Source organism: Oryzias latipes, chromosome 9 (assembly GCF_002234675.1).
Source record: "Oryzias latipes chromosome 9, ASM223467v1".
Taxonomy (NCBI): domain Eukaryota; kingdom Metazoa; phylum Chordata; class Actinopteri; order Beloniformes; family Adrianichthyidae; genus Oryzias; species Oryzias latipes.
In genome coordinates, this window is record NC_019867.2 from 16,663,976 (window position 1) to 16,691,972 (window position 27,997).

The 27,997-nt window shown below is 37.7% G+C and overlaps 1 protein-coding gene across 1 annotated transcript; it reads right to left on the reverse strand.

Annotated features, from left to right (window-relative positions):
* Positions 1 to 968: 968 nt before the first annotated feature.
* Positions 969 to 27,596, reverse strand: tmem2 (transmembrane protein 2). The gene is made up of 24 exons (XM_004072659.4): positions 27,274 to 27,596; positions 24,345 to 24,691; positions 24,108 to 24,248; positions 23,096 to 23,663; positions 21,720 to 21,889; positions 19,143 to 19,334; positions 16,245 to 16,411; positions 14,843 to 15,055; positions 13,405 to 13,610; positions 12,130 to 12,199; positions 11,600 to 11,728; positions 10,878 to 10,966; positions 9,953 to 10,084; positions 9,054 to 9,089; positions 8,804 to 8,959; positions 7,242 to 7,419; positions 5,646 to 5,861; positions 5,346 to 5,557; positions 5,075 to 5,257; positions 4,631 to 4,850; positions 4,449 to 4,550; positions 4,189 to 4,334; positions 3,980 to 4,086; positions 969 to 3,878 (listed from the first exon to the last, which is right to left on the reverse strand). Exons 2-24 carry the CDS (start codon positions 24,670 to 24,672, stop codon positions 3,679 to 3,681), a joined length of 4,161 nt encoding a protein of 1,386 aa, XP_004072707.1. The 5' UTR covers positions 24,673 to 24,691; positions 27,274 to 27,596; the 3' UTR covers positions 969 to 3,678.
* Between the last annotated feature and the right edge of the window lie 401 nt (positions 27,597 to 27,997).

Sequence of the window (27,997 nt, forward strand, 5' to 3'; positions counted from 1 at the left end):
GCCTTTTTAAATAAACCACCATTTTAACAATAAATGTGCCTTTTCATTCTATCAATTTCCTGCTTTTGACCAGTTACAATAAACCTTTTCCAACTTGTGTTTATTGTTCTTAAAATGAGAACAAAATTGAAACTCAAAATTATTATAAAACTTAAACAAAAAGCTGGTATATCAGACACAATAAGTATTGTTTCACATTTTAGATTATGTTTTTAAGACCCTTCTCTTTGTCTTGTAAAAAAAAGAAGATATATTGCATAAAACTAAAGGCTTCCTCCCACACAGGTCTCATGCGTCATATTTTTAGCCTTGGCATTTGTCTTAATGTATTTGCATACTGCATAAGCTTTAATATTACATAATTAAAACTTAGCTGTGGAGAAACGTTCGTTTTTTGGGGGGAAATCTAACAGAAAACAATCGTTAAGTAAACGAAGAGCTGAAAAATGATTGTTGCAGTTAACAAAAAAAAAAGGCTTTCTCCTTTTTCTGAAAATCAAGCCTCCAGCTTGAATGTGTCCAGGTCAATATAATAACACTGAGTTGGTAAGAATCCAGTAAAAATCAAAGGTGGAGAAAATCATCTTCACTCTCTTTGAAAGATTCCTTTGTGTTGTTTCGGTGTTGCTCCAATGTATTTCATCAGGAAATACACACCCAGTGTTGGCTGGCTCTCATTCTACCAAATTTAAAATAATATATTAATCTAAATGAGCTTTTTTCAACCGTAAAGGTTACCACAATAAACAGCAAGATTGTCCTTATTGATAGAGAAATTTTGACAATTTGAAGTCTGGTGATATTTTTTAAAGAATTTTTAAAAAAGTGACATCAGGCTAGCAAACAAAATTGAAATTTAGCGCTATTTTATGTACCAGTAGCTACTAATGCACTGGTGACATTTGACCAGAAGACTATCAACACAAATAAATAAATAAACCCAAAATAATACAAAATAGATGCATAGATTTGAACACAAAGATTTTTTTTATTAGTCAATTTTGAAACCAATTGCTACTTAACTGACACCAAACAAAAACACACATAACACGGCCTACCAGTCATCTAATACAAGTCTATAATCAGTCTAAAATAACTATTTACAAAAGGTCATTACAAAACAAAATTCAAAATAAAATTGAACGTAGGTTGTGCATCTTAAGAGTCACTGAATGAAAGGCGAAAGACAAGAATGAACAGACTTTTTTTTTGTTTTTTGTTTTACAGTGAAGTGGTTTAAAAGGCCACAAAGTTCTCACACTCCCAACATTCTCCCTCATCCTTCAGTCATATACTAACACAGTCCTAAATGCATCAACTCTCAGTGGGGGAGCCCTGCTCATTTCTACACATTTAAACACTTTTTCTCGAAGTAAAGCTGTATCTATCCCAGCAGGTACAAGATCTATCTTTAGTATTACACAGTTCATAGTTACACTTGAAACAGACAGTCTCAGGTAATTCCATCAGAAGATGCTGTATTGGAAATAATGCAAATAAACGATATAAATAAGGCAAACAGGAAGAACATTCAATTTTTTGAGGAAGTACAAAGAAAATCCATCATTTTTACAGCACAAGTAACCAGCTTCTATGAAGCTGTCAGAGGGATCAGCTAAATATGAACATGAGATCCAGTGAATCCACAGAAGGATCCAAAAAAGGTGCATTAGGTGTTGAACAGCTGCGCGATGATCAGAGGATGTTTTCCAGTTAAAGATTTACTTATATTAGAAGCAGAAATACACAAAATAATCTTTTTTTAAAGTATGTGAATCCTTTTAAACCGTTTAGATTTCTGCATAAACTGGAAAGAAGAAATGTTCTGATTTCTGTATTGTTTAAATTTAAACCACAAAAACATGTTTATTGTCGTCATATTTTTTTTTTCTTTGGTAAAACATGACAAAATTGACAGCGCAAGGAGGAGGTTCTGAATCTCTTGGAAAATGACTGATCCAAGAGCCAAATGGAGTCAAGAATGAGCAATCTGGAGTTCAATCAATGTGGAGGGGTTTCTGGTTAAAGCCACCCTGCATGTCAACATGTCAATATTGAGTAGCTGCTCTCTAGAAGCATTGCCTGATGTGAACCATTCTTCTGTCACAGCACCAAAGATCAAGAAATGTCTTGTATTAGGCTGGAAACATTACAAAATCATGGAAGGACACTAAGTAGGAAGTGTCTCCTGTCCAAAAAGAAAAGAGCTCCTTAATCTTCCACAAGAATAGTGGCAACATATTTCACGGACATATGAAACCAAAGTTGTGTTGTTTTTTGTGATGTGTGGAAGGAACTGAATAGAACTATGTGGAGGGGGGAAAAGGCACAGCACACAAACATCAAAACCTTATTCCACCTTTGAAATACGGAGGAGGGAGCATCATGGGTTGAGGTTTGTTTACTGCCTGAGGGCCTGAACAGATTGCCATCATCGAGGGAAAAATGAATTTCAAAGTGTATCAGGACATTTTGTAGGAAAAGTTGAGGCCACCTTCCTACCAACTAAAATGCAGCAAAACAATGGGTGATGGATAATGACCAGAATGTCTGCACTAAAAGAAAGTGGCCCAGTTAGAGTCCTGACATCAACCAGGTGGAGTAGCTGGGGCATGACCTTAAGGGAATGATTCACTCTCAACATCCAAAGGATGTTGTTGCACTGAAAACATTTTGTAAAGATGAATAGTCCAAAACCTCTCCTGACGATTGCGCCGGTCGGATCCAGAAGAAAAGAGAAAATGTCTGCTTGAGGTTATTGCTGCCAAAAGAGTCAGCCAGTCGTTAAACCCAAAAGTTCTCATGCATGTTCCACCTTCTGCAGTACATTTTTACATGCAGGCTAAATGCAAATGATGAAATTTGCTTGTGTGGTTACGGATGTAAGACTTTGTTTTTCTACTGTGGGATATAGAACAGAACACACCTTGTTCCCAGTTTGTGCAGAAAGTGATATAAGGGGTTCACACACTTTGTCTTCCAACTGCATTTAGTTGGGACTCATTCAATATTTCTCAGAATAATTTGGTTTATTTTACTGCATACAGTTTGTCTTTATGACTAAGCATCCATTAATATGGATGCCATTTGGTTTGACCTATTATTCAGCAGCACAGCTAACACACCGACTCTGAATTGTGATGCCAAATGTTCATTTTTTGGCTTAGTATTGCAGATTAAATCTCTGATGGCCGTTTCATTTTCATTTCCAATTAAACCCATCTTTCAGGTACAATGCAATTTATTTTCATAATTACCTTGGGTCCCTGTGTATCTAATCCATTTTGTTTCTACTTTGGCAGTGAATCTGATGTATTCTGTAACCATTTACTGCAGAATTAACATTGATAGTGAAAAGCAACTCTTGTGGGTTACTTTGGCTTTTTTGGTCTGCAAGCTAATACACTGTATAGATGAGTCTGAAAACTTTGACTAAATGGCAACTTCTCAAGTCTCTAAAAAAGTGCATTGACTAAAAAAAAGCCCTAAGGCAACACAAACAAGGTCAAAGAAATACTCACCCTGCTCATTAAAACACACTTTCTTTCCATGTGAAAGTGACAAATCACCTTTCTCACTGTTAATAAATTAAAGGTTCAGCAGTTCACATTCATCAGCTGGCTTTTGTGTTTGTGTGCAAGACTGTTTTGATTAGGCAAGTTGTACGGTTCACATTGGTTATTGGAGTCCTGTGGATTTTCTGAGAAGCTCCAAGTCTTTGCGTGAATGAGCTGTGGGGGGCAAACAGCCATAAACCTCCAAATTTAGGGGGATGTAGCGCTCCTGCAGCTCCAAGACATCCTCACCCTCCCCAGTTTGCAGTGAAACCCATGATGGGGATGGAGAATCCCCCTGGAACCCCCACAGCCCTAAACTCTCTGGTGGGAAAAGGAATCGATAAGGTTTTTTGAAGACAAATATATTAAGCACACAGATAATAAAAAATAAAAAAAGAGTGACTTTCTTATGAGTCATTCACCTTTGTTGAGCAGGTCAGGGGCTTTGGCCAAACCAAAGGAGACTAGATGAGGTGCTAAATCCCTCAAGCCTTCAGGCTGACCTTGTGTTGCCATAAGAACGATTGACCTGCAGGCAAACGTAACAGTACATCATGCACGAGTCTGCAAAGGTCGATCATCAATTCCTTATTGTGGGAAATGCTAAACAATGAAGAACAGTCATTTCTACCGGTTTGGTATCCCTGTTTTTAGGAACTGCTCCATCTTGGAATCCATCCTTGCAAATGAATTCTTTTTGGTGACTTTTCCAGAACAGGCATCCACTGACACAACGAAGAACCCAGGCTTAGAGAAAGGCAGGGTAATTTCATTTACCTATTTGTTAAAAGATGAAAAAAAAAAAAGAATGAACATCCCCATCAAAGGTCTTTTTTCCAACAAACCAGAAAATGCTTTGGAATTAATATAGCAGCAAAACAAGACACTTACAGTAATAAATGAAACGTTATTAGAGTTCTCCAGCTGTTTTATGCCGAGGGATTTCACTTGAGTCTTGAGGTAAGAGGTCCATGGCTCACTGGAAAACACAAGCTGAAGAAAAAAAAATACAGTTACTAACACTGGCGTTGTAGACAGACTAATAGTTATTCGTAGAGGGATATAACACAAACTTGTTTAGCACCGCAGTCTTTGCATGGCAGAGTGTTTTGAGTTGGCATAGGCACCACTGCAGAGGGGGTCTTTGAGTACTTGGGGTAGGCCTTGGCTGTGCAATTACATGTCTGTTTGGACGTGGTTGTGGCCATGACTTTCACTCTTTCACAGCCTTTAGTTGAACAGTAGCTGTGACCATCACGATTAAATCGAGCCTGAAGGTAGAACCACAACAAGCTGGGCACAATGCAGACCCATGGGAAAATAGGGAGAGTGAAATTAACCATCAAAAGGGTTTATAGTTTTACAGATAAAAAAGTATTAAATGACAACTGAACGTGTGGTTTGCAAATTATGTTCCATTGGATTTAAAGCTAAACTAAACAATTATATTAAGAAGGAAAGCTAACTGTATTAGAAAAAGCGAAACTGAAAAAAAAACTGAATTTGACTTTTCTCACCCAACAGAGCGGTCAAAGAAATACTTTCTTTCCATCGGCCTCGCCTCCAGTTGAGCGAGAGATGACACAGTGCCGTAGTCTGTAATGTCTTCAAATGTGTTCAACTGCCTGTTGTAGATGTCAGACATGATCTGGAATGTGGTGTCTGATGGGTAACAGAGTCCCACCAACACCCAGTCCTCTCTGAGAGATGGAGAAAAGGGAGAAAATGCTAAACTACAGTTGGAGAAAAAACCTTTGGTTTCACACTATTTTTCATGCAGTTACTCACTTATCAAAGTTAATGAGGGAAAGAACTGTTTCTCTTGGTGCTGGTCCATTCCAGTGCAGAGTGTAGCTCTTGCTCATCATTAGTACAGGTTGGTACTGCTGAGACAGCGCCCCCTGGCTGTTAGTCCCCCTCAGTACCAGAGGAGCATCAGGATACTCGTCTCTGCTGATGGATATCATGAGGTTTGGAGCACCCTGTGTCTGAATAAACACCTTCAGAAGACGGAAGGATAAAAGGGAGTATGAGGGCACAGATGAAGAAAAGATCTGCGGGGTGGGTTTTGATTCCAGTGTCTCAAACCTGAGAGTAACGGCCGCTGCAGGTCACTGCATTCCACTGAAGAAGCTTCACACAACCAGGATGTTGGATGAGGTAATTGTCTGCTCGACCAGCATAGGTGTCCGGATAACCAGTCACTGACCCGTCCACGTCATGAAAAATTGAGTTCTTGTCCCCGTCTAGGTCATTCCCTTCAAACCACTGTCCAGGACGACCAAAAAATGCCTGGAGTTTTACCTGATGACATCATTTGTTAGGAGACAGTCAATAAACACGTAATGACTTGATTGATGTACAACAATTTAGTTTGAGAGCTTAAATGCACTTTTAAGTTCAGCTGCTGAGGATTTTTATAAAAACTTTATGAAGTACAATTCCTCTGAGAAGTTTTTTCATTAAAAAGTTAATCCAAGAACCCGGTGTAATGCCAAAATAAATTCTGCTTTTATATTTTAGTCAATATACAGTTCTTCACACAGCTAAAGTTTTATATGAACTGGAGGAACCAGGGGAAGAAACTTTAGCACCTTTACTCTGAAAGGTAATCAAACACTGTAGTTCCCCAACCCTGTTTATTTTCTTTAGTATAAATTTAATGAAAACAGACATTTTAAATAGTTATGCAGACAGAGAGGGTAAAATTATATCGTTGAGTTGCTTTGGTGAAACCAAATAGTTTGTAAATGTTGAGAGGTTTAACAAAACCTCCAGACGGAACTGTGAAAGCACTGATGTTGAGTTAAAGAACATAAAATACACTGTTGGCTGAAAATCCAGAAAGAAATATACAAGAGCACTTTACTGTGCCTCCACAAGAGGGCGCCACTGCTTCAAAATTATAACGTGAGACAATCACATGATCACATGTGAACTAGAACTAGAGAGCTTCACTATACACAAGCAGCACAGACTGACAAACTGTAGGAATACATAAATCCTAATTGTTTGTAAAGATGGTAAAAAAAAATATTTTTAAAAACACAGAAAAACACATTTCATTTTCTATTAAAAAAGAACAATGCTTTGTCAGAATCAAGTTTCTTCGTGTTTGTTTTTCCAACTCATACTTTGGAAAATTGAATACATTTTCAACAAAAGGTTTACTGATAAGATTTCCAATTAAAAATCATTTGCTGGAGTTTAAATGATTCACAAGGATGAAAGAATTAAAACAAGCATCTGAAGATGTCTATAAAAAATACTTTAGTTGACTTGTTTGTTTGCATTTCTGCATGAGACATGCATGTACCTCCATACACGTTAAAGCTCTAAATTACTTGTAAGGACTTTAAAGGTAAATTGATATGTTATCATAAACGTTTGCAAAGCACACAACTTAAGATGAGAACTTTCATGTTTTTTTTTTCTTCTCTCTGCACAACTTGTTTTTTTCCATTTTGTATGATTCAGAAAAGGTAAAGAAAAATGTAATTATAATAACAGCAATAATTATTTTTCAGTGGAAGTAATAGTCTGTTCATCACAAGTTTTGTAGAGCTATTGCCACTCTTAGCTGTTTTGATTAAAATGTGTTTTTATTTTAATGTTTTTTTCTTAATTTTTGTGCTAGTTTTGACACCAATGTTTGAAAATCTTTGAACTCAAATGGTTACTCACATCTGGGTGGAAGCTGAGCTGAGACAGGTTGTTTCTTGGAGTGAGCTGCCAGGTGTTCTTTAAGTTGAATCCTACAGCACTGGTAAAACGCTCTGGTGTTTGCATAAATCCACGAAATGTACTCTGAATTACCCTCAATGGGCCATCATAGATCTGGAAACCTCTGATTGGAAACGTCCTGAAGTATGGAAACAGATCCAACAGTTTAGTTTATTGAAGCAAGAAGGGAGGATTTTATGTTGGCCCTTGTTTGGAAGATAACATTTCAGAAAACTGTCTATAAGATGATGGTTTAGATAAAAAAATAACATTTTTTAATGCAGCAAGTTAGATGGGGGGGGGGGGTTCTTATTCAACTTGGAACTCAAAAATACAAAAAAATCTGTGTACAATCCTTAAATATACTTTTACATAAAAAAATATTGCAACGCAGTCTTGTTTTTGTTTTTTTAACTTTTTTCATGTGTCCGGTCAAGTAAAACTATTCTTTCTAGAAAGGAACAATAAAGTGTTAAATGATTCTGAAAACAATGAGACACCAGACGGGCTTACTGAGCTAGATGCCAGACCAAAATCTGTAAAGTAACGAAACGGGCCTAAAAAAGATAGTATTGCAAAACACATAAAGATAAAACTACTACTACACTTGCCTTGTGTAACAGTATCCTTACTTTTTTTTTAAATGTATAAAATATGTTTTCTAAATGAAAAGATGTCCGAAAAACAGCCCAAAATTCCTGTCTGGTGTGCCTGTTCACAAGGAAAGTTCTGGTATGCCTTCTTTTAAAAATCCCACAAATAATAAATGATCATTATAGGGAAGTGTCCGAAGGTCAAAATCGGAAATAATGAGAACTGGATAAAAAGCCAGAAATTTCTCTTATCAAAGAGAAACTGCAGAAATTATGAGAAAAGCAAAGAAACATAGGTGAGCAAGCCAGTAAACAGAGAAGCTCAAGCTGCCACTGATGCTTCTGAGAAAAGATAAAAATACAGTTTTTCATTACCAGGATGCTAGAAGTCATATTCTTGCAGCTTTTTTTAAATGTCTTAAAATTAAAAAAAGAAGGAAGTGACAAAACAGAATTTCCTCTTAAAGGTTTTTCTTAGTTTGAAACAGCTGTAACCTTTCTTGGCCTAATGAGGATTTACTTGCCTCTGTTTCGGTTTTTAACACTATTCTAGAAATCAAATGACTGTAGTTCCCTAGTTTCTCTCTCAGACTCGCATATTATTCCGAATATGTAAATGGTAAATGGCGTATACTTATATAGCGCCTTTCTTCCTACAAGGACAAAGCGCTTTACAGTCACAGACCCATTCACCCAGTCACACACACATTCACACACACAGTCACACACTGGTGGTCGCTCCGCTGCCAAACACAGGCGCCCGCCTACCACCAGAGGCAAGGTGGGGTTCAGTGTCTTGCCCAAGGACACTTCGACTCATGGGCGTGCAAGGCGGGAATCGAACCTGCAACCTTACGATCATGGGACGACCGCCCTACCGCTGCACCACGGCCGCCCGAATGTGTATATATATATATATGTGTAACGTACCTGTTTCTAGGCAGTGTTCTGAATTTTCCATCAACCCCTCCTGGTCCCCAGTATTTATTTTGCCCCCCGTTGTTTCCTCGGTTGCGACTTTCACCCACAAACAGGGACTGTTTCACCTCCTGGCTTGAACCTTCATCTTTCGGGTAGCTGCCATCACTGAGAGATAATGAAACAGAATCCAGTCAGACATGTTTGACTGCTCTTGTGTGCTTTCAAGTAATATAAAATCTTAATGACTTGGAGGACACACCTGGCAAAAGACAGACCAACTCCATTGTCAGCAAAGCTGTAAAAGAAAAAAGAAAAGTTTAGCATCAACAAGCAGTACCTGCATTATTGGTTACTGGGAAGAATCAACGACTTAAAAATAAAAACCAGACAGACAAACTTTAAATTATGTTACTATATATCATTTGTTAGTTGCTCTTTGAATACTACCTATAGACTGTAGCATAAAACAATGTGAATTAGAAAAACAAGCTTTAGAAGCAGCAGAACCTTCAATTATTTGCAGCAAAAACCGATGCTCTTATTTTTTTCACTATTTCTTTAAAGTCCCACTCTGGTCATTTTTTGAGCTTTTTTAAAAGCAATCCCATTTATGCCATTTTTAGCCAAAAGCAAAACATTTTTGCCATTTCCTGCAGAGCGGTGTAGTTCCTTAAAAATTCACCCGAGTTGTGGACAGGACCATTGACGCCAAGCAACCCGGCCCCCTCTTCCCCTCCTCGTTACTGAGAGTTCTGTTTATAGATTTTCCTGCTAGCTTACAGCCCCAACCTAACATTATCGGTGCAACAAAAATGGCGAGCGATATCGGTGCTGTCCAACTGTACAGTTTTTAGCCAGATGATTTCAGCTTAGACCAGGAAAACAAAAACACACATGGACCTGCAGTTGAATGCATCCGAATGGAGCGGGGCAGGGAGCTTGTGGCCCGCCTGATGCATTTTCTATGTCACAAATATGCCATTTAGCATTTTGTCATCTGTTCACAACAATTTGAATAAAGAAATGCAAAACAAAAGAAAACATGATTTTCATTGAAGTAGGTCTTTAAACTTAAACCAGTAATCTTTGGTTAACTTTGGAAACTACAGTCAGTGTTGTAGCTCAGTGTAACAGAACCCCAACCATAGCGCATCTCACCCCGAGTTCTGGATGATGATGTCTCCTCCTCTTATCCAGGCCCCCAAGTCATTGTTTTTAAAAGAGATCAGAGTGTCGATGACGGCCGCCACCCGGGGCTGATTAGGGTCGGCATTCAGATGAGGGCGGAATCTAGAGGAAAAGCAGCAGAATTTTGTTACAATCCAAATCTGAATTCACATGTTTATCCTCGCAGATTTATGAAAACCACGACTGAAGAATTCCTCAAAACAAATTTAACTATTCCTGTTTTGTATCATCAAATTATTACACATCCTCATAATTCTCTCAAAAACGCTTTCAATGGAATTCTCTGCAATCACAACATTCCCTCTCTATAACAGAACAGTTACGCATTTCAATTCTGTCCTCTTTTGAGCACAAACCCTTACACTAACACAGTGTATGTGTGCATTCAGCTAGTGTGTGCACCCGGGACTCTCAGCGGACACCAACATTTTTTCCATCCAGTTGAAGGCGGCATTGGCTTCCAGTGGAAACTATCAGTGAAGCCTTATTTTCTCTGTCAACACAGACCTAACCAATTTCCACAAAAATCCAGGAACACGCCATAAATCCATCTGTCTATCCCTGTCAATGGTTGTATCCCCGTGGACAGACAATGCAAAGCTTTCACTGACTATAAACAGATACATTTATTAACAGTGGCATTGAACAAACATTAGTAAACCACAAATAGCTTCATACTTACAACATGATGCATGTGAGAACAAACCACAACATTAAAACACGCAAAACTCTGTCATAGTCCACATGTGAAATATACAACACACAAAAATGAGACTTGGTGTCCAATAACACAAACTTTCAAAAAACACTGAAAACAGTGTTGTGGTAATAAAATATAATATCTAGTTGTAGTCTTAATAAGTTGGTAAACTTGCTGCAGATCCCACATACAGACCTGGCACTGTTCTCTAAGCAGAGGTATTCCCGTGGATCGGCAGCGCTTGCATTGGTGGTCTTCACACCTTTATCAATGAATAGTCCTGCCTACAAAAACAACAAAACAACAATATCACTGCAACATAAAAACCCTTTCTTTGATACTGCATTTAACTACGGAAACTGAAATAGATTTTTTTTATTGCTTGAATGCATTGTGGTAGTGATGCTAGTAAATTGATGTACCATGCGGTAAGGTTTATAATTAAATTAAGCTGAACTTTACTGGACAGAGTTTAACAGGAAGTTCTCTTTTTTTTTCCAAATATATATTTTTAAATGTGAGCTGTAATAATAAAAAAAGAGGACAAGAGTAAGATTTGTGTGCCCTTCTTAAGCAAACTCAAATCTGGCCTTACAGTTTGTATAAGCAAAGTCTAGTCTTCAACCTTAGGGTTCTTTCCTTTATGGAGGGCTGCTGTGGTCACACAGAACAAAGAGCTTACAGTTCACCTGCCTTCTACCTGTCATTACACAACAGAGCACCATTGTGGAGCTCACTCATAGGTCTGTGTTTATGCATGCATGTTGGCAAGAAAAAGGTAAACTCACGGATTATGACCAATATATATATATTTTATAACTACTGCATTCGGTCTGTGTGAACCATTTGGGCAGAAACAACACAAAGAAAAACAGCTTCCAGTGCTATGCCGAGAGGTACACTAATACTAATGCCACCTTAAAGTTGGAGTGCACACGGTTGTTGTAAAAAATTCCAAGAGGGGTGAGCTCTGCCCTGGTCTCTGGTACAAGTCCATGAGAGTCTCCTGTAGAAGAACTGTGGAACACAAAAAATATGCCAGCATCCTGGAAAAAGAAGGACAAAAAAAGAAATGGAGAAATGTTTCATGTGCAACAGTGCCAATTGTTATCGTCACGTACTACTCTTTATGTTTAGGTCTCTCTGCAGTGCTGACATGAATTTTAAGTTCAACTGAAAATACCCCCTACTGACGAATAACCAAGACACCGTCACACCTCTATTTATTTGTGCCAAAATACACATTATATTTTCCAATATGAAAACTTAAGAGTGTCTCTTACGTCAAACGCTAAAGCTTGTTAAGTCCATTTTTATTGATGGATCACTTTGTAAAGTCTACAAAATTCTTTCATTTTCCACTCTAAAGCCACTTTAAACTTTCAACAACACTTTCTCTTTTCTGTATTTATTAACTTGTAAGAAAAAGACTATTTTTTGCTACTACCTGAGAGCCAGCAGCTGCATTGCTGATGAGGTTGTTGTTGGGGTTGGCAATCCAGAATGTTGAGACTGCCCTGCAAAACACCCCCCCCACCACACACAGACAAAGAAATGATAACACACGCATGAACAGAAAATAACAGACACGGGGCCTCATAAGGAGGAGGGTTCACATCAAAGGCACTCGTGATTTTGGTATGGTTCTCTCAACAATCCTCCCCTTCCAGGATCTTCCCTGGAAGGAAAAGAAAAAAATCCTGGCCAAGATCTACAACTCCCATAGAAAAAGCACAGATAGGCCTTCCTGCATCTATGCAGAGCCATTTCTTTAAGTCCTGACATAAAACTGTCTAACAAACAGGAGAGACAGTTACCTCTGTTCAGTCAATCTCTTGTTCAGCACTTCTGTCAAGAGGATGTGAATCATTAGCTTTTCTTTTACGTGTGTCTGCAACCATTTACATACAGACTCAATAGTAAAAGCTTTGATTAATAAAAACTACTTTGCTCTGCTTATTAAGCTGTGTATTTGTTAACTGAAATAATACCATGAATGATAGGAAGGTAGTAGTAGTTTTCTTATTGCTATGTGTAATATATTTGTTTTACATTTACTAATTAAAATAAGCTATAAGGAAATTGTAAACTGTTGTGAAGTCCAACAATTTATGAGAACAAAAAATCAAATGTGGAGACATTTTTCCAGGGCTGGATACCACAACCATTGTTTTAAAATAGTGTTTGTTTTTTTTAATAAATGTTAATATCTTCAAAGTCTTCGAGCATGTCAGTTTTTAAGTTCCACAAGTGAAGGTTTTCAAACAGGAAAGCTGCATTGTTGCCTGCATACTCAAAATATGATTGGAGTGGGAATTTAAGAGTGTTTACAAGTTACTAAATCAGATGGTTTTTCTAAATATACTTTTGCACTGTGAACAAACATGATCTAAACATGTTTGATTACACAGATAAAATGCTGCACACCATGTGTTGTATCATGCTCTAAATGCATTGACTGTTTTCCTGCTGAAACCCGTTTTTTGTTGCATCTTTTTAATAACTTGACATTTAAAACATCTTCATTACAAGATGCGACTCTTTTTACATCTAGACATACCAGTAACACAAACACAAAGAAATCGTGTTAATTGTATTACTTCCATACTTTATTTTTTAACTCTTGGAAAAGTAATCTACCAAGCCTGCAAAAAGTTGTGTTTATTCCCTTATTATAAAACCTAAATCTTCAATTATGCAAACACTGATCAGAAGCTCTTACTTGCACTCTGTACTTGGGGAGGGAGTGTAGCCCTTGTAAACGTTCTCCTTCATGCTGACACAAACAGTCTCATTGCGATCAGTTGGCAGAAGAGTCCCAGGTCGAGTCAACAGGCCAAGGTTGTGAAACAGAGTGTTTCGCTGTTCTATCCCATCCTCCATGAAAAAACAATGGCCCAATGTGTCGTAACCAACAGTGTTCTTCACCTAAGTCAAAGAGGGATGGAGAAAGTTAAATAAGAGTGTTAAGAAAGACTGATGTTTAAAGCCTTTTTTTTTTTTAAAGGGACAACAACACATCCTAGTACAAATGAACAAATACTGAAACACAAAACCAAATCACTGAACAAATTGCCAAATGACAAAAAACAATTCCGCTACAAATTACAAAATTCAGAAACAACAACGAAAGCGGAGACACTGCTTCTAACAGAAAGGGACGTAATATAAAACTAATTGTGTATGATTCTTAAAAGTTGTTTATTGCTGGTTTCTTTATATGGACATTATAAATACATAAAACAGTCCAAAAGCATTTTTTAAACAGTATTGCTACAATAAAAATAACAACAATGTTTAGCAAGGTAAAGTGTTTACGTCACTTCCGGTATTAAGGGTTTTCCCTTTCCGTTAAACAGCTGGCCGGCAGAAGATGGAAAAAACTTAATGAAAGCGAGCAGCTGCTAACAAAAAAGGAATACCTTTAATATCAGACGTGACGCAAAAACCTTACCTTGCTAAACATTGTTTAATATAATATAATATATTTAAATAATATACCTCACAGTAATAATTCTATGAGTTTTTAAAACATGCCATTGTAAAAAAAACAAAAAACAAAACGTTTTCCATCACCTCCCTCCTATCATAAAAAAACTGAGCAATAATCTGGTGATTTAAGAGTTCAGATAGACTATCAGCATCATGTGATCCTCATTAGAAGGAGCATATCTACACCTACTTTACTATAACGAAACAAAGCACCCAACCAATGATAGTAATATTCTCGTCAGTGTAATTTGAGTCGTTGCTCAAGTCAAGATGACACTTAAGGAGTTCTTATCAATTATGAAATACCTGACAAAAATCATTCTAGTGTACGCTGGAGTATGTGGTACAAGCTCCTGAGCCATAGAGACATAGATTATTGTGTGGAGTGTGTGCAGGCAGGGATTTCTCTCACAAATATTATTCAGTCAGTGTGTGGGGAATTTTGAGCCAAGAGGATTACCTCACATACTGTTGTTTATATGACCTTGAGTCAGTTTTTCATGATCAGCAGAGAGTTGCTGAGTGTGAGTGTCTGAGGTGGTGGGGAACACTGCTGTGTAATGAGAGGCTTGGTATCTGTAAGCATACCTCTTGGTCTAGTTTATAGTAATCTACTGTAACAAGATGAGCAATGGTATACACATTTCCATGTCATGGCTATGACTAACCAGGAGCCCATTGGTAGTGTGGATTGTCAAACATCGGGAGAAAGAGTGATGTATGGACAGTCCGTCCACATAGGTGGGCTCCGAGTATCCTCCCATCTGGTCGACATCACCACACATGTGAAAGTGGACGGGGTAGCGGCCTTTTTCCCGTTGCTGACCCATGTTCTTCAACTCCACGTGTGACAGGTGTACTGACGAGAAGTTACGCAACACCTGCGAATGATGGGCAGAGGTGAAAAACTGATTCTTTTTTAAATCATTAAACTTACATTATACTGCTAAAGAAATATAGTCTGCCCTGTTTAAATTGCACTAGTTTTCTTGTGGGTAGTACACAGATTAAGTCACAAAAACATCTGGTTGAACTATAGACCAAATTCAGGGTTTGAATTGTCATGATATTCTTCACCAATTTCAAATAACTTTCTACTTTGAAACTTTTATAAAAGTCTGATCATGCAGTGATGAAAAGAAAAAGAAAAACCTGGCAAATGTTAAAGACAGACTAAGGTTCAAAGGGGTCCACATTTTATAAACCCTACAAATATAGAAGCAAAGCAATAAATTCCACAAATTAAAAAAAAAGAATTCCCTAAAAAGAATTAAGCTAAAATGCTTCATTTCACACTTTACACTTTTCTTGTATTTTTTGTGAACTTTGTCATGCTTAAGCTACAAATAAAAAATGTTCATAAATTTTAAATTTCTCCTGGCAGCAGGAAGGACTAAAACAGGAGTTTTCTTTTCTGTTGTTTTTTATAACCCTTTCCTGAAAACGTTTTTTTCTGTTTCATTGAAGTTTTTTGATTATTCCAAAGGACTAACTCCCAGCAAACTCCTGCTCCGCTGTCTAATAAAAACATAAATCTTAAATCTGTCTCTCAACAAATGAGCCCTCCCAATGTCAGTAGCATATCACAGTGTGGTTTCTGGTCTGAGTAAGTAAATCACATTTCACGTTCATGTGTTGCTAACTAACAGTAAAACTCTTCAGCTTTTATACATGAAAATCCAAATTGTTCTTCAACCCAATTCAAAACTATTTAAATAAAGTATGATTCAACAGGTTTAACTTTATTTTAGATTTTGTTAAAGTGTATGTACAACGGATTTCACCCAAATTATTAAGTGTTGACGGCATAAAAAGTCTTTGGGATGTAGCTAATTTCATACCTATCAATTCATTATTTAAAGAATTCAAAACTATTGGTGAAAAAGCGACATTTGGTTTTGCTAATTTGGCTTAAAAGTCTATTTTTGACTCAGAAATACAGAAAAATCCAAACTTTCCAAGATAAGAACAGTCAAAAAAAGCAACAAATAAATTATGAAATATTTCCACAAGTCCAGACTTAAAAAGTGACTGTATTTTAAAAAGACCACCACCCATCCACAGTCATACCTTGATGTGACCCCCAAAAGTGTCATAGTTAAAGTACTGGCAAAAATTTCCATAGCACGAGTTTTCCATTTCTCCATAGATTAGAATATTTCTGGACAGCAGAGCGACTTCAGCACGCATGTCCACTCCATCGATTACCTCTCCAACATGGGTGTATTGAGGCTTCCCTATTGAGCACAGAGGAGAAGAGGGCTGGTCAAATGTGACAGCAAAGTGCAAAAGTGAGAAGACAAAAAAAAAAAAAAAGACTTTCCACAGAGAGACTGTTTGGTTTGCAAAATCCAAATATCTCAAGAATTATGAATAAAAAAGAATACATGCAAAACTAGAGCGAATCAAATACATTTGAAGCATTAACAGACATTCTTGATCAATCATTAATAAGACTGCATTAGGTTGGAAAGTCAATTTGCTAAAAGCGTGCAAATGCCAAAAACAATGTGCAGCAGATTCCTCTGCTTGTCCTAATTTAGTCGTGTTTTCAACACAAAACTATGCTAAAACAAACTGCTCCTTCAGAGGTTAGCTCATAAAACTCTGATGAAATCAGCGCATTTGTCACAAACAAAAAAGGTTTCCAGTTGAGAATTTCACAGTTAAAAAAAAAGAGGCTGAAAAACCAAATTACAGGAATGTACAGTAAAAACATGCGAGTCTAAGAGTGCCAGTAAAAACCTCTACAACTTATAAACATTGTTAAACCCTAATTTCCTTAGTTTCTTCCAAAAATTTTACATCATTGCAACATCTGCAAAGGAAATGATGCTCCACTGAGCCAAAAATAAAAACATGAAATCTGCTGATCACACTTAAAGACTACAGTGAAAAACTTTGATTGGTGACCTAACAGGGAAAATAATTTTTAACAAATCTATTTATAACATCCTAGCTTCATTTGGGATGCCTATTTTATTTTACTTTGCATGTATAAAAAAAATAAGTTCACACAAAAACAAAGAAGGTCAAAATTATTACCCCTTGTTGTGCAATGATTTGCTTTACCTTTGTCATGTTCTAAGCTTCTAAAATCAAGTCAAACCTGAAGGTTTTCTCTCTTTTTACACACAGTCTAAAATCCTAAGTACAGCTTTTAATTGCTCCTTGAAAAAGCATTATGCCAAAATCAAAAGAAATCAGACTTGAGAAAAAGGATTATTGATGCTCACAAAGCAGGAGAAGAATTTACAAGGTGTTTTGAAGTGTCTATAACTGGAGTGAGAGGTATCAAGAAATTCAATGAGAGCCACACAGAACAGATCTAGGCTGGCAGACGTAGGCAGCAAAGGATGTCAAAGACTGGAAAGAAAGCTATTGAGAGATGTGTCTAAAGACCCCAGGACTTCACAAAACGAACCTAAACTACAGCTATTTTATTTCAAAAACTATGGTAAATGATGTCAGTTTTTTTTGTCATTTCATTTCCTGTCAATACACTGATGACAGGTGGACTCTGGTAACATGTGAGTCATCCCAATAGAGACTTGTGACTATGCTTGACACTTGATCTGAGTGATTTCAGACTTTCTGAGTTGTAAATAATCATCTTTTCTTTTCCAATCCAGAGCGTTCCACCAAAAGGTCAGCCTGTGCAAAATTCAGAAGAACTGCACATTAAAAAAATTATAAAAAAAGGGAAAACCTCAGACTTTGAGGGACATGAGAGAGAGAAAAATCCCACACTTAACGTGCTTGAAAGGGCTTTCTAAAAAACAAAAAAAAAGCAATTCAAGAAACAGCATGACAAAAAAGCTGTATTTGAACAGTCCCAAAAACTACCGTATACAGTGATTCCTTGCTATAACACGGTTTACTTTTCACGGTTTCGCTACTTCACGGATTTGCGTCGTGCATTGTGTTCTGCATTCTGATTGGCTAAAAAGTCACTCCGCTTCTTCTCTACCTGTGCGTCAATAAAGTTGCAGTTTAATATGTACACGTCTGTAAAACAGCTTGCCAATTTTACAACATGTACGTGCAAATCATCTTGCAATTTCGAGTTTCTCTAAAACCCATAGAAAAAAGAGCGACAACAACTGCCTATCACTATGTTCTTCCCCCGAACAAACACAGCTGCACCGCGGGCTTCAAATGAAGAAAACACTGCAGAGTGGAGTCAGGATGCAGCGGCTCAGTCTGAAGAGCAGTGAAATACACCTGAGTCACTATTTGTCCGAATGTACTGTATTATTTTCATAATCATTTTAAATTTTCTCCAGTTTAATCCAATACTCGGGTCGGGGTGGGCGGGGCTTATCTCCGCGATTTGAAGCCCTATGTTCACATTGATGATTGAAATTATTATTTGACAGTACAGTACAGAAGTTATTTGTTGAAAAAAAACGTTTCTAAAGTACTTTTATTTGGGAAACAAATGCTTGAGCCTGTAAAATGGTTTGTTCTTTCTTTTCAATGTATAATAGAGTATTTAATTGTATAATAATTGTAAAAAAAATAGAGGTTTCTACTTCACGGATTTTGCCTATCACGGGTTCTTTTTGGAACGGAACCACCGCGAAAAACAAGGGTTTACTGTAGTATCTTTTGGACCGCCAAAAATCAAATAAATGCTCTTCATTCCCTTCATTCATTCATTAAAAAGAAATACTAAAATTATCTTAGGTAAACAATTTAAGCAGGATGGAGTGTTGTTAGAATTATTTATCTCTATAGCCTCCAGACTAACTTCTAAGATTCTCCACTGCTATATTTATTCCTTGTTTTCCCCATTAAGTCATTTGTCTTCGTGAAGCACAACTGTTGCTCACATAAATCATGGAAAAAATAAGAATGTAAAATAAAAAAAGAATTACTGGGTTGATTCATCTCGTATGTCGGTGTAAAAGCTGTACATGTGACAATAAAAGCTATTCATTCATAAAAAGCTATTCATTCACTCACCTTTTATTTTCACTTGTGTCTTGGTACAATGGGGGCAGGGCAACAGGGTAAACTCTTCAGCCTGGTGCATGGAGTAGTCCGTGCTAGCAATTACAATTTTATCACCTGGTTGCCAGGTCTGCTTTACCTCATCCTGCAAGTTTAGCACCACCTGATCTTCAGCATCCACCTGGAAGCCCATGATGGGGTAACCTGGTGAGTTCAACAAGGCATTAAGGGGGGGCTTAGCCATTGCCGACAACTATCAAATATACCAAAACCCGCTAAAGCTATATAACCAAACAGTAAAACAGACCAGGAATTTATACTTCAAACATCCTCTCTGTAAATAAAAATAACCCCAGAGTCCTCGCCACCACAATTTAATCTTTGATCAACTGTAACAAAGAAATACACAATGCCAGCTGCTGCCTCATTGTTTGAGGACTTTGCAGACCTCTTCAGGAGCAAGATGGCTTCTGTGAGATCTAACATCATAAATGAACAGAAAATTATTTTTAATGGCAATGATGGCTGGACTTTACCTGAGGAAGAACTGGACAGTTTTGACCTGGTTGAAGCTGCAACACTTGGTCAAAATTTCTTCCAAGTTAATCCAACTACCTGATTTTTTTAGATCCTACCTCCACATCACTTTTGAAATAATTTTACGGGTCTTTTGAGAGTGAGATTTCAAATATTATCAACTCCTCTCTATAGACGGGTATTTTTCCTGCTGCCTTTAGAACTGCAGTGGTGAAACCCTTACTAAAGCAAACCAATTTAGACCCTTCTGTTTTTAATAACTACAGACCTGTGTCCATCTTGCCATTTTTAAGCAAGGTTTTAGAAAAACTTGTTTTTATTCAGCTTAATGAGCTTCTCTAGCAAAACAATGTCTTTGGGATAAACCACTCTGGCTTTAGAAAAACCACAGTACTGAGACAGCCTTGTTAAAAATAGTTGATGATATCAGGTGTGCCCTGGATTCAGGTCAGATCTCAGTACTGGTTCTACTAGATCTTAGTTCAGCTTTTGATACTGATGATCACTTGATCATTGTAAACAGACTTAAAAGTCTTGGCCTTTCAGGGACTGTTATCAAGTGGTTTGACTCTTATCTCATGGAGAGAAACTTTATGGTAAGCATGGACACACACTTTTCTGGGGTCCATGAAATCAATTGTGGTGTGCCTCAAGGTTCCATCCTTGGCCCCTTGCTTTTCAATATTTACATGCTTCCTCTAGGGAATGTTATCAGAGGTCGCAACATCAGCTTTTATAGATATACAAACGATACCCAGCTGTACATAGCTAGTGTATGTCTCCTGATGACACAAGATCAATAGAAGCACTTTTAAACTGTATTTTAAACTGTAGAATCATGGATTAACCAGGAAAAAAAACGGGAATTGTAGCTATCGGCCCTGAAGGTAAGAGAGAAAAAGCTAACGGAACTTTCATCAAGCCATTCAGAAACAGTCAGAAACCTGGGCGTTGTTTTTACTAAATTTACATTTAGTACATTTACACTTCTATTGTTTTATTTATTTCTTTATTTTTAATTTTGTATTTATTTATCCATCTTATCTTGTTTTATGAATTTTAGGTTATTAATGATTTATTTTAATCTACCTCATTTCAATGATTTATTGTTTATTGCTTTTATCAGTACGTTTACTCTTTAATTCTCATTTTTATTTTCATTTCCGTTGATTCTTCAGTTGGATTGTCTCCCTCTGGGTCGGCTGCTGTTCAGCCGCTGCTGCTGCTCTAGATGGGGGCCTGCACCTCCGCTTAGCTGTGGTGAGGCCGGCCCCGCCTGTGATGCTGCACTTGGCTGGTTATGCAGCTGTTCACAGAGATGGAGGTTCCAATTATTAATAGCGTTTTCAATAACAAACATTTTGTTTTTGCTCAGCCTATTTCCTATTTCTCATAGTCTTTCCCCATCAGTTAGGGGGTGGGAGGTGTAAAAGGGGTGGGGGGGGGGGGTTCTGGGTAAGGGGAGGGGGCTCTTTAAATTTGTGTGCTTGTTCTTTTAATTTTTGTGCTTGTTTTTTAAATTTTCGTGCTTGTTTTTATTTTATTTATGTTGTTTTGTATTAATGTACAGCAATTTGTTTTTTTTTATAGGAAAAGTATTATTTAAATAAAGTTTGATTAGATTTGATTTATACTTGCGTATACTCCCTCTCATCACTACAATAACATCACCAAATCACTTTTTTTCCTCATTTTCAGGATGGCTTATTTTGGAAATTATTGATAAAAACTTTAAAAATAAGACATTTAAATTCAATACACAACAAAAAACAACAAAAAAGTGACAACAAGGTTTAGTGAAAAATTTAAAATAAATAAATACAAAATTAGAAAGAAGTATTTTTCTAAAATAGTAATTGATGGGCATTTTACACCAACGTCGGTCTAAGCATCTGGATAATTCACAATAATGACACCAAACATGACTAAAAACTGATTTTTTCTTTTTACAATGACACAATTCGGTAAAACCAAAATTTTCACTAAAAATTATACCTTAAAAACCGTAATAAGTTTGATTGAATCTATAAAAAAAAAAAAAACTCTCCTTACCAGTTTTCCATTCGCTGTAAGCAGTGACGGAGAAGCGAACTCCATCAGGAGTGGTGAAGTTTCGTCTTGCCACCGCTCTGCCTCCGGTGTTGAGGTTTTCGTGTTCCCTCACAGCTTCTGAACACGAGGAATTATCCCCACCAACCACAGAGACCAAAGCCCACGCTTCCCTGAAACAACCCAAGAAATTACCACTAATGGTAAAAAGAAGGGATAGACTTCAAAAGCTCATCTTTGTTTAAACAATGAAAAAGACAGAAAAAACTGTCACCATTTCCTCTGAAGACATTGCACCCCATTGAATATAACTCATAGTAGTTTTATAAAATAAATAAAACTCGATTCAGATAGAACATTTAAAATGAAGAAATGATGAGAGCATTATTGTAAAATGGCAATGACTAAATAAAGAATGGGGTGAAATCATTTCAGACTAAAATCTAGAGGGTGTGGATGGTGAATTCCATGAGTATTTAGGAGGGGTGTATGATCCCAAACATGGCCCTGTAGAGCAGCTCAACAGTTTTTGGGCGTTTCACACATCTTTCTTGTTCATTTTTTTAAATTGTATTGACATTACGTTGTATAATGTAATGTCTATGAGATGCATTTACTAATCTCTGGTAAAACTAGATTAGACACTTATGCCTTGTGATCTTAAACTGATCTACTTCTTAGTGGATCTTAATTTTTAAGATATTTTCAAAAAAAAAAAAACCTTCAAGATAAAACCTATAAAATTAACATAAAACATAAAAATAGTCAGCAAACACAACTGTGCCTTAAAAAACAGTTGGGTGGATGAAAAGATTGAAAAATGTCAACATCAAGCAGGGACAACTTATGTGGATTTAAAATAATAATAACAATATTACAAAAAATAAGAAACAAGTCGTGTCAGCACTCCTGCCCTCGTCAGCGGAAATGAATGTGGGAAAAGAACCAGTGACCCTTTGACTTCGGGTTTGGTCTCTACACACTGAAAAGCAAATGCCTTTCAGGGAACATAAATGCTGCAGCATTGCCAGTTTTTGCACAAATCCTGGAAACTCTGGCCATGGCCTCATCATCCTGTACGTCCTTCCTTTTCTGCTGGACAGTGATATGGCAGAAACACACAAGACACAGATGCAAGAAAAGTGACTCGGAAATATTCAAGGAAATTGGCAAATAAAAAGATACATAAGAGGGCATCTTCATCCAAGGCCAAGCATAGAACAATGGGATTGTACAGTCATTCACAGAGACCTCTATGAACTTGAACCATTATTAATAAAATAAAAAAATAAAAATAAAAAAGAAAGACCAAATGTTCTTTACTAGCACCGGGAGAGTTGTTAATTTGTTAACAATGTGTCTTGAAAATCTGTGCTTACCTGTACTTGAGATTATGGGCAAATCTGCTGCCGAGTATCTCTGCAAAGGCTTTCTTGGTTTCATCTAAGAAATTTTTGTCAGCAGAGTCTCCAACAGCTACAGCAACAATGCGACCAGCAGGCAAAGAACGGAGGAGCTGGGTGAGCCGTCGACTGTCATTACGCAGCTCATAGGTGTCGTAGCGTTCCGAAAACACAATAGCAGCTGTATCCTGGTCCACCACACGCAGATTGATGCCTCTGTGGAAGTTCCTCTGGAAAGAATAATCCCCTGCAGCCAACCCGGACGCCGGAATGGTCCGAGTCAGCAGAGACCAAGAAATTCTCTCTGCGCCATGTAGCTCTAGGGTGCCACCACCCATTACACCCATAAATTTACGACCGAATCCGGGGACCTCAGGGATGATCGTATCATCTGAGCGGCCCATGAGGGCGATGGTGGCTTGAGATCGGTAGCGACATTTGGGAGAGCCAATATGAAAAGATCCACCTCCTTCAATGAGGATGTAGTGTGTTCTCAAGGTGATGGTTTTGGAGCCATCAGAGCTGTCTGCAAAAACTACCCTACCTGGAAAAAAGGTGGAGGAAAAACACGCTTCAATTTTTGGTAAAAGATGTCCTGGATCGATTTTAGGAAAGTTATTAAGATCGAATTGCATCAGTCAAAGTGAACCAATATCTACTATTAATCGTATCAGCAAATACAAATTATAATTGTTAAATTGAATCATACTTTTACTGACATTTATCAATGATAGCTTACCCAGTAAAAAAAACATAAACAAAAAAAAACACATTAAATTAGATAGCTTAGACACCAACTAAACAAGAGTTTGCTGGAGATTATGGTAAACATGACAGTATCTAAAAACCAAAACACCCTGACCGAATGATGACTTTGGAAAACTCGTGTGTCTTCCCAGTTGCAGAGTTCTGTTACTAAACCCACAAATACGCAGGGCTGTTCTTCACCATAACAGACTATTTTTCATTCCACACAATCTCTGTTTACCTCCTGACTGAATAGTAAGTGAACGCATGGTCGCAGAAGATTCCAGCCTTAGCAAATATCCCCTTCGGACAAAGACGTCCATATCTGGTTGATGGCCTGGATTCCAGCTACTAAGGGACAGGTTGTGGTCCGGACAGTTTTCTGTAGATAGAAATAAACAGAATTCATAAGGAAATAACTTGTATTTTTAAACTACACGCATGTATATACCGGTAGTCATTATATATTATTACCAACCATCCAACACATCTCTACTCTTGAGACAGAAGACGAGAATGAGCGTGAGGAAGAAGGCGCCCAGTGACATTCCGCAGCAGATCAGCGTGTTCTTTCTTCGCTGGAGGTTTTGAACGCGCTCCCTGCGTTGGTTCACCTCTGAGAAACTAGATGTAGGCTGTTGTTCCAGCAGCAGGCCGCGAGGTTTTGACGGTGGAGGTGGTGGGGCTTTGGCAGGCGGAGGCGAGCGGACGGGAGCCACTCGGCCGGGAACATAACCCGGACATCTTGGGTGGTTAGAGGAGCCCAAGAAGACAGGGAAGCGGCTGGTGCCATCCCCTGTAGGCATGGTATACGGATCTGCTTACCTGAGGAGACACGGTTTGTCACTTCTCAAAGACATGCAAGACAGAATGGTAAGGAATTTATAAAAAATAATAAGTACAATGTGTTTTATTGTACTGTGTTTTTTTTCTTTACAAAAAAAAAAATGTATAAATTATGATTGTTATTCAGATGTTTATATTTTTACTCTTGTCAGGTATTTTTTAAACCAGTGCGGGTGAATAAAAAGGGGTGACATAACAACAGGCAAGCTCAAAAAAATTCAAGCAGAGGGAATACGCAGCACGAGCTGAACAAAGAAAATCACCATTTTGGGTGAGACAAGGCAATTACCAAATAATAAATAGCCTATTCATACATTAGTTATCAACAGCTGGCTGTGTTGGAGCAAGGTGACAGTAGTTCCTCTTGTCAACAACAGACTGTGAATAACATTCCTAGACCTAAACACAGCCAAACACATGGCACCAATTACAGTAGGGAAGGCAGAGATGGCTCTACCTCCCGTCTGTGTTCACTTGACTTTTCAGAAATGTTGAAAAACAACACAAAGGGATTAAATGTGGGTTTTCTACAAAATAAACTAATGTAAGTCTAGAATTGTGCAACCCAAGCATGGCCAACACCAGAGCAGGTCTGTTAAACCAAGGTGAGCAAGTGTGCAAGGAAATGACACTGCAGAAAAAAAAGGCTTCAATTGCACTTTTCTTTAAAATGATACTCTGCAACACTGTCTGCTGGTGTAGCGCCGTCTCTGCTGTCTCTGTGGACGTATTATCCTACAGTAACTTTAACAGAGAAGTGGGGTTGTATGATCAATGCATCAGAGACACAGACCACCACACAACTTGAAAGTGACATCACTACAGAACAACACACATCTTTGAGTTGCTAGGAAGAAGTGGGGTCAGATTTGCAAATCTGGAAAGAAACTCAAGATCATTCAGGGAATTTTTTTTTACTACCCAGCATGTTTGAGCCTGATGGCTGCACTGCTTCAACCAGCTTGTTCTAAACATGTTCTCATACTTCCAATGCTAATTACAGAGTGAGAAAATGTGTTTACATGACCATGGGTTAACTTTAAACTCAAGATCTGACTTATTTGGTATTATTGTTATTATTTCTGCTAAAATTATTTGGGCAGCAGTGCAGGTGAATCAGATGCAAAGACATTGTAAATTTCTATTTGAGTAGAAAGGTTTCTCCTTTTCTTTAGTTAAATATTTACTTTTGTACAATGTGTGTTTTTAAAGGAATTCCAATGACAAAAAAAATCAAATGTAAAACAAGTAAAAAGAAAAGTTCAAGTTTTTTTTTAATCTTAAATATGTCCAACAGAAATTTTTCACACAAAACAACAGATCAAGCCCAAATAACACACTTTTGTCCTAGAAAGGCTACACTGTTGCTGTGTGCACTTTGTGGCTGGTTTACCCTACACAGACAAAAAAAACAACAACAATTTTCACAAATAAAAGATACATATTTTGTGCTCTAAACAATTTCCTCTCAGTTTAATAATTTATATTTATGCATAAGAGTGTCTATTCACTTTTAAGTCATTCATTATGCATTTGTAAATACGTAAATTATTATCTTTTAAATATTTTCATAACATTCAATCAAAGACTATTGATTCTATTGATTTTTTGCACAGTTTAAGTTGTGAAAACAATATAATTCGATCTGGGTTTTTTTTCATTATTTCTATTGCTGTCAATCTTTTGTTTGTTTTGTTTTATTTTGGTCCTGATGCTGCCAAAGCTTTTTGTCTCTGAAGCACTTTCAGAATTACCTCAGTGCAATAAATAAAGCTTCTTGTTTTCCTTTGAGGTGGTACTTGACTCTTCTCTTTTTTCTTTTCTTTTTTTTTTGTCTTTTTTAACAGAGGGTGCATTGTTGGATAACAAAACCTTGAGAAGCACTTGTCTTGCCAACCCATGAAGTCAGACACACTACTCACAGATCGGCCATTGTCTTGTCATTCCAAATAGTCATTATTTTAGTCATGAGCAATTTAGAAAAAAAATCTCTTGAAATCAAAACAAAGAGACACAAGCAGAGGCTGGAAGTCAAGTCTCTGGCATTTGTTCAGGCCACAAAACAAATAGAACCTCAGCTCTGCTACTGACCTCCAATTGGTCAGAGTGTTTTTCCACAGAGCAATGAATGCGTCTGGTGCATTTCAGAAACAGAAATGAAATGAATGAATAAATAAATATCATGAATTACTATGAAAAATCATGCAGATATAATGAAGAAATAAGTGTGTTAAAAGGCCTGTGTGTGCGTCCCTGCATGTGTGTGTGGCACATGGACGTTTCCGCGTGTGTTTACAACGTCAACTCAAAATTCTGCGCGCGCACAACAAACCAGCACATTAGACTTAGAGGCAAAAGTGAAAAGCTTAAAAGTGCTGAACAACAAGGCGCGTTCGAGTGATAGATGTCTTTGTTTTTGGAGGCTAAAATGAACCAAATTTCAAACTGATTTTTAAAGATAGTACACGCTGTGTGCAAGTGTGACTCATTAGCTTAGTTCCTTTTCGCTACGCAGACCTGTTAGCCCTCGTTCTGAGCAAATGTGAAACGCAAAGGCTCACCCGGTGAATCCCCTTCAACCTCCTATGGCTGACGGACACAATAAGTGCGAGCAGCCCCCCGGACAGACGGACGGACGGTGCAGTCTACCGTTGGAGAGGCTTCCACTTCCACGCTCCTCCACCGCTGTCCATTTGCTCCCTGACGAGCACTTCGCACGAATGAAAAAGTTTCCCCCCCTTGACAATTTAAAGCTTTTCAAGTCCCCCCGCTTTAATAAGACTCCCTTCTTTCACATGTTTTGTTTTGTTTTTTTCTGCTGATAGGTGGACGCGGGTCCGTCGGGGAACCTCCAGCCCCACCGAGAGAAAACAGGCGCGGCTTACAGACAGAGGAAGTTGTGATGCGTTCACTTACCGTCGGAAATGTTCCCAGTAAAGGATGAAACATCCTCGTTTTTTATATGCAGTCCAATGTTTTGTTTGCCCATCCTTTGCTTAGATTTATCTTCATGACACTCCCCTCGTAAAAGTTGCATCCTACCAAAGTTAGCACTGGGCAAGAGGTTAATGAAAGGCTGGACCTTCAAATTTCCCCTTTTTAATCACAGTTTTGAACATATTGTTACTCACAGCCTATCTGACTGACGGGGACCACTAATAAACTGCATACTTACTATATGCACAATTTTAACCATGCATTATGAATTATGTAACTGATATCAGGAGCACTAAATTTGCAATGCTTTACCCTCATGGCTGAAGTCTTGTATTGTGCATTTCAAAA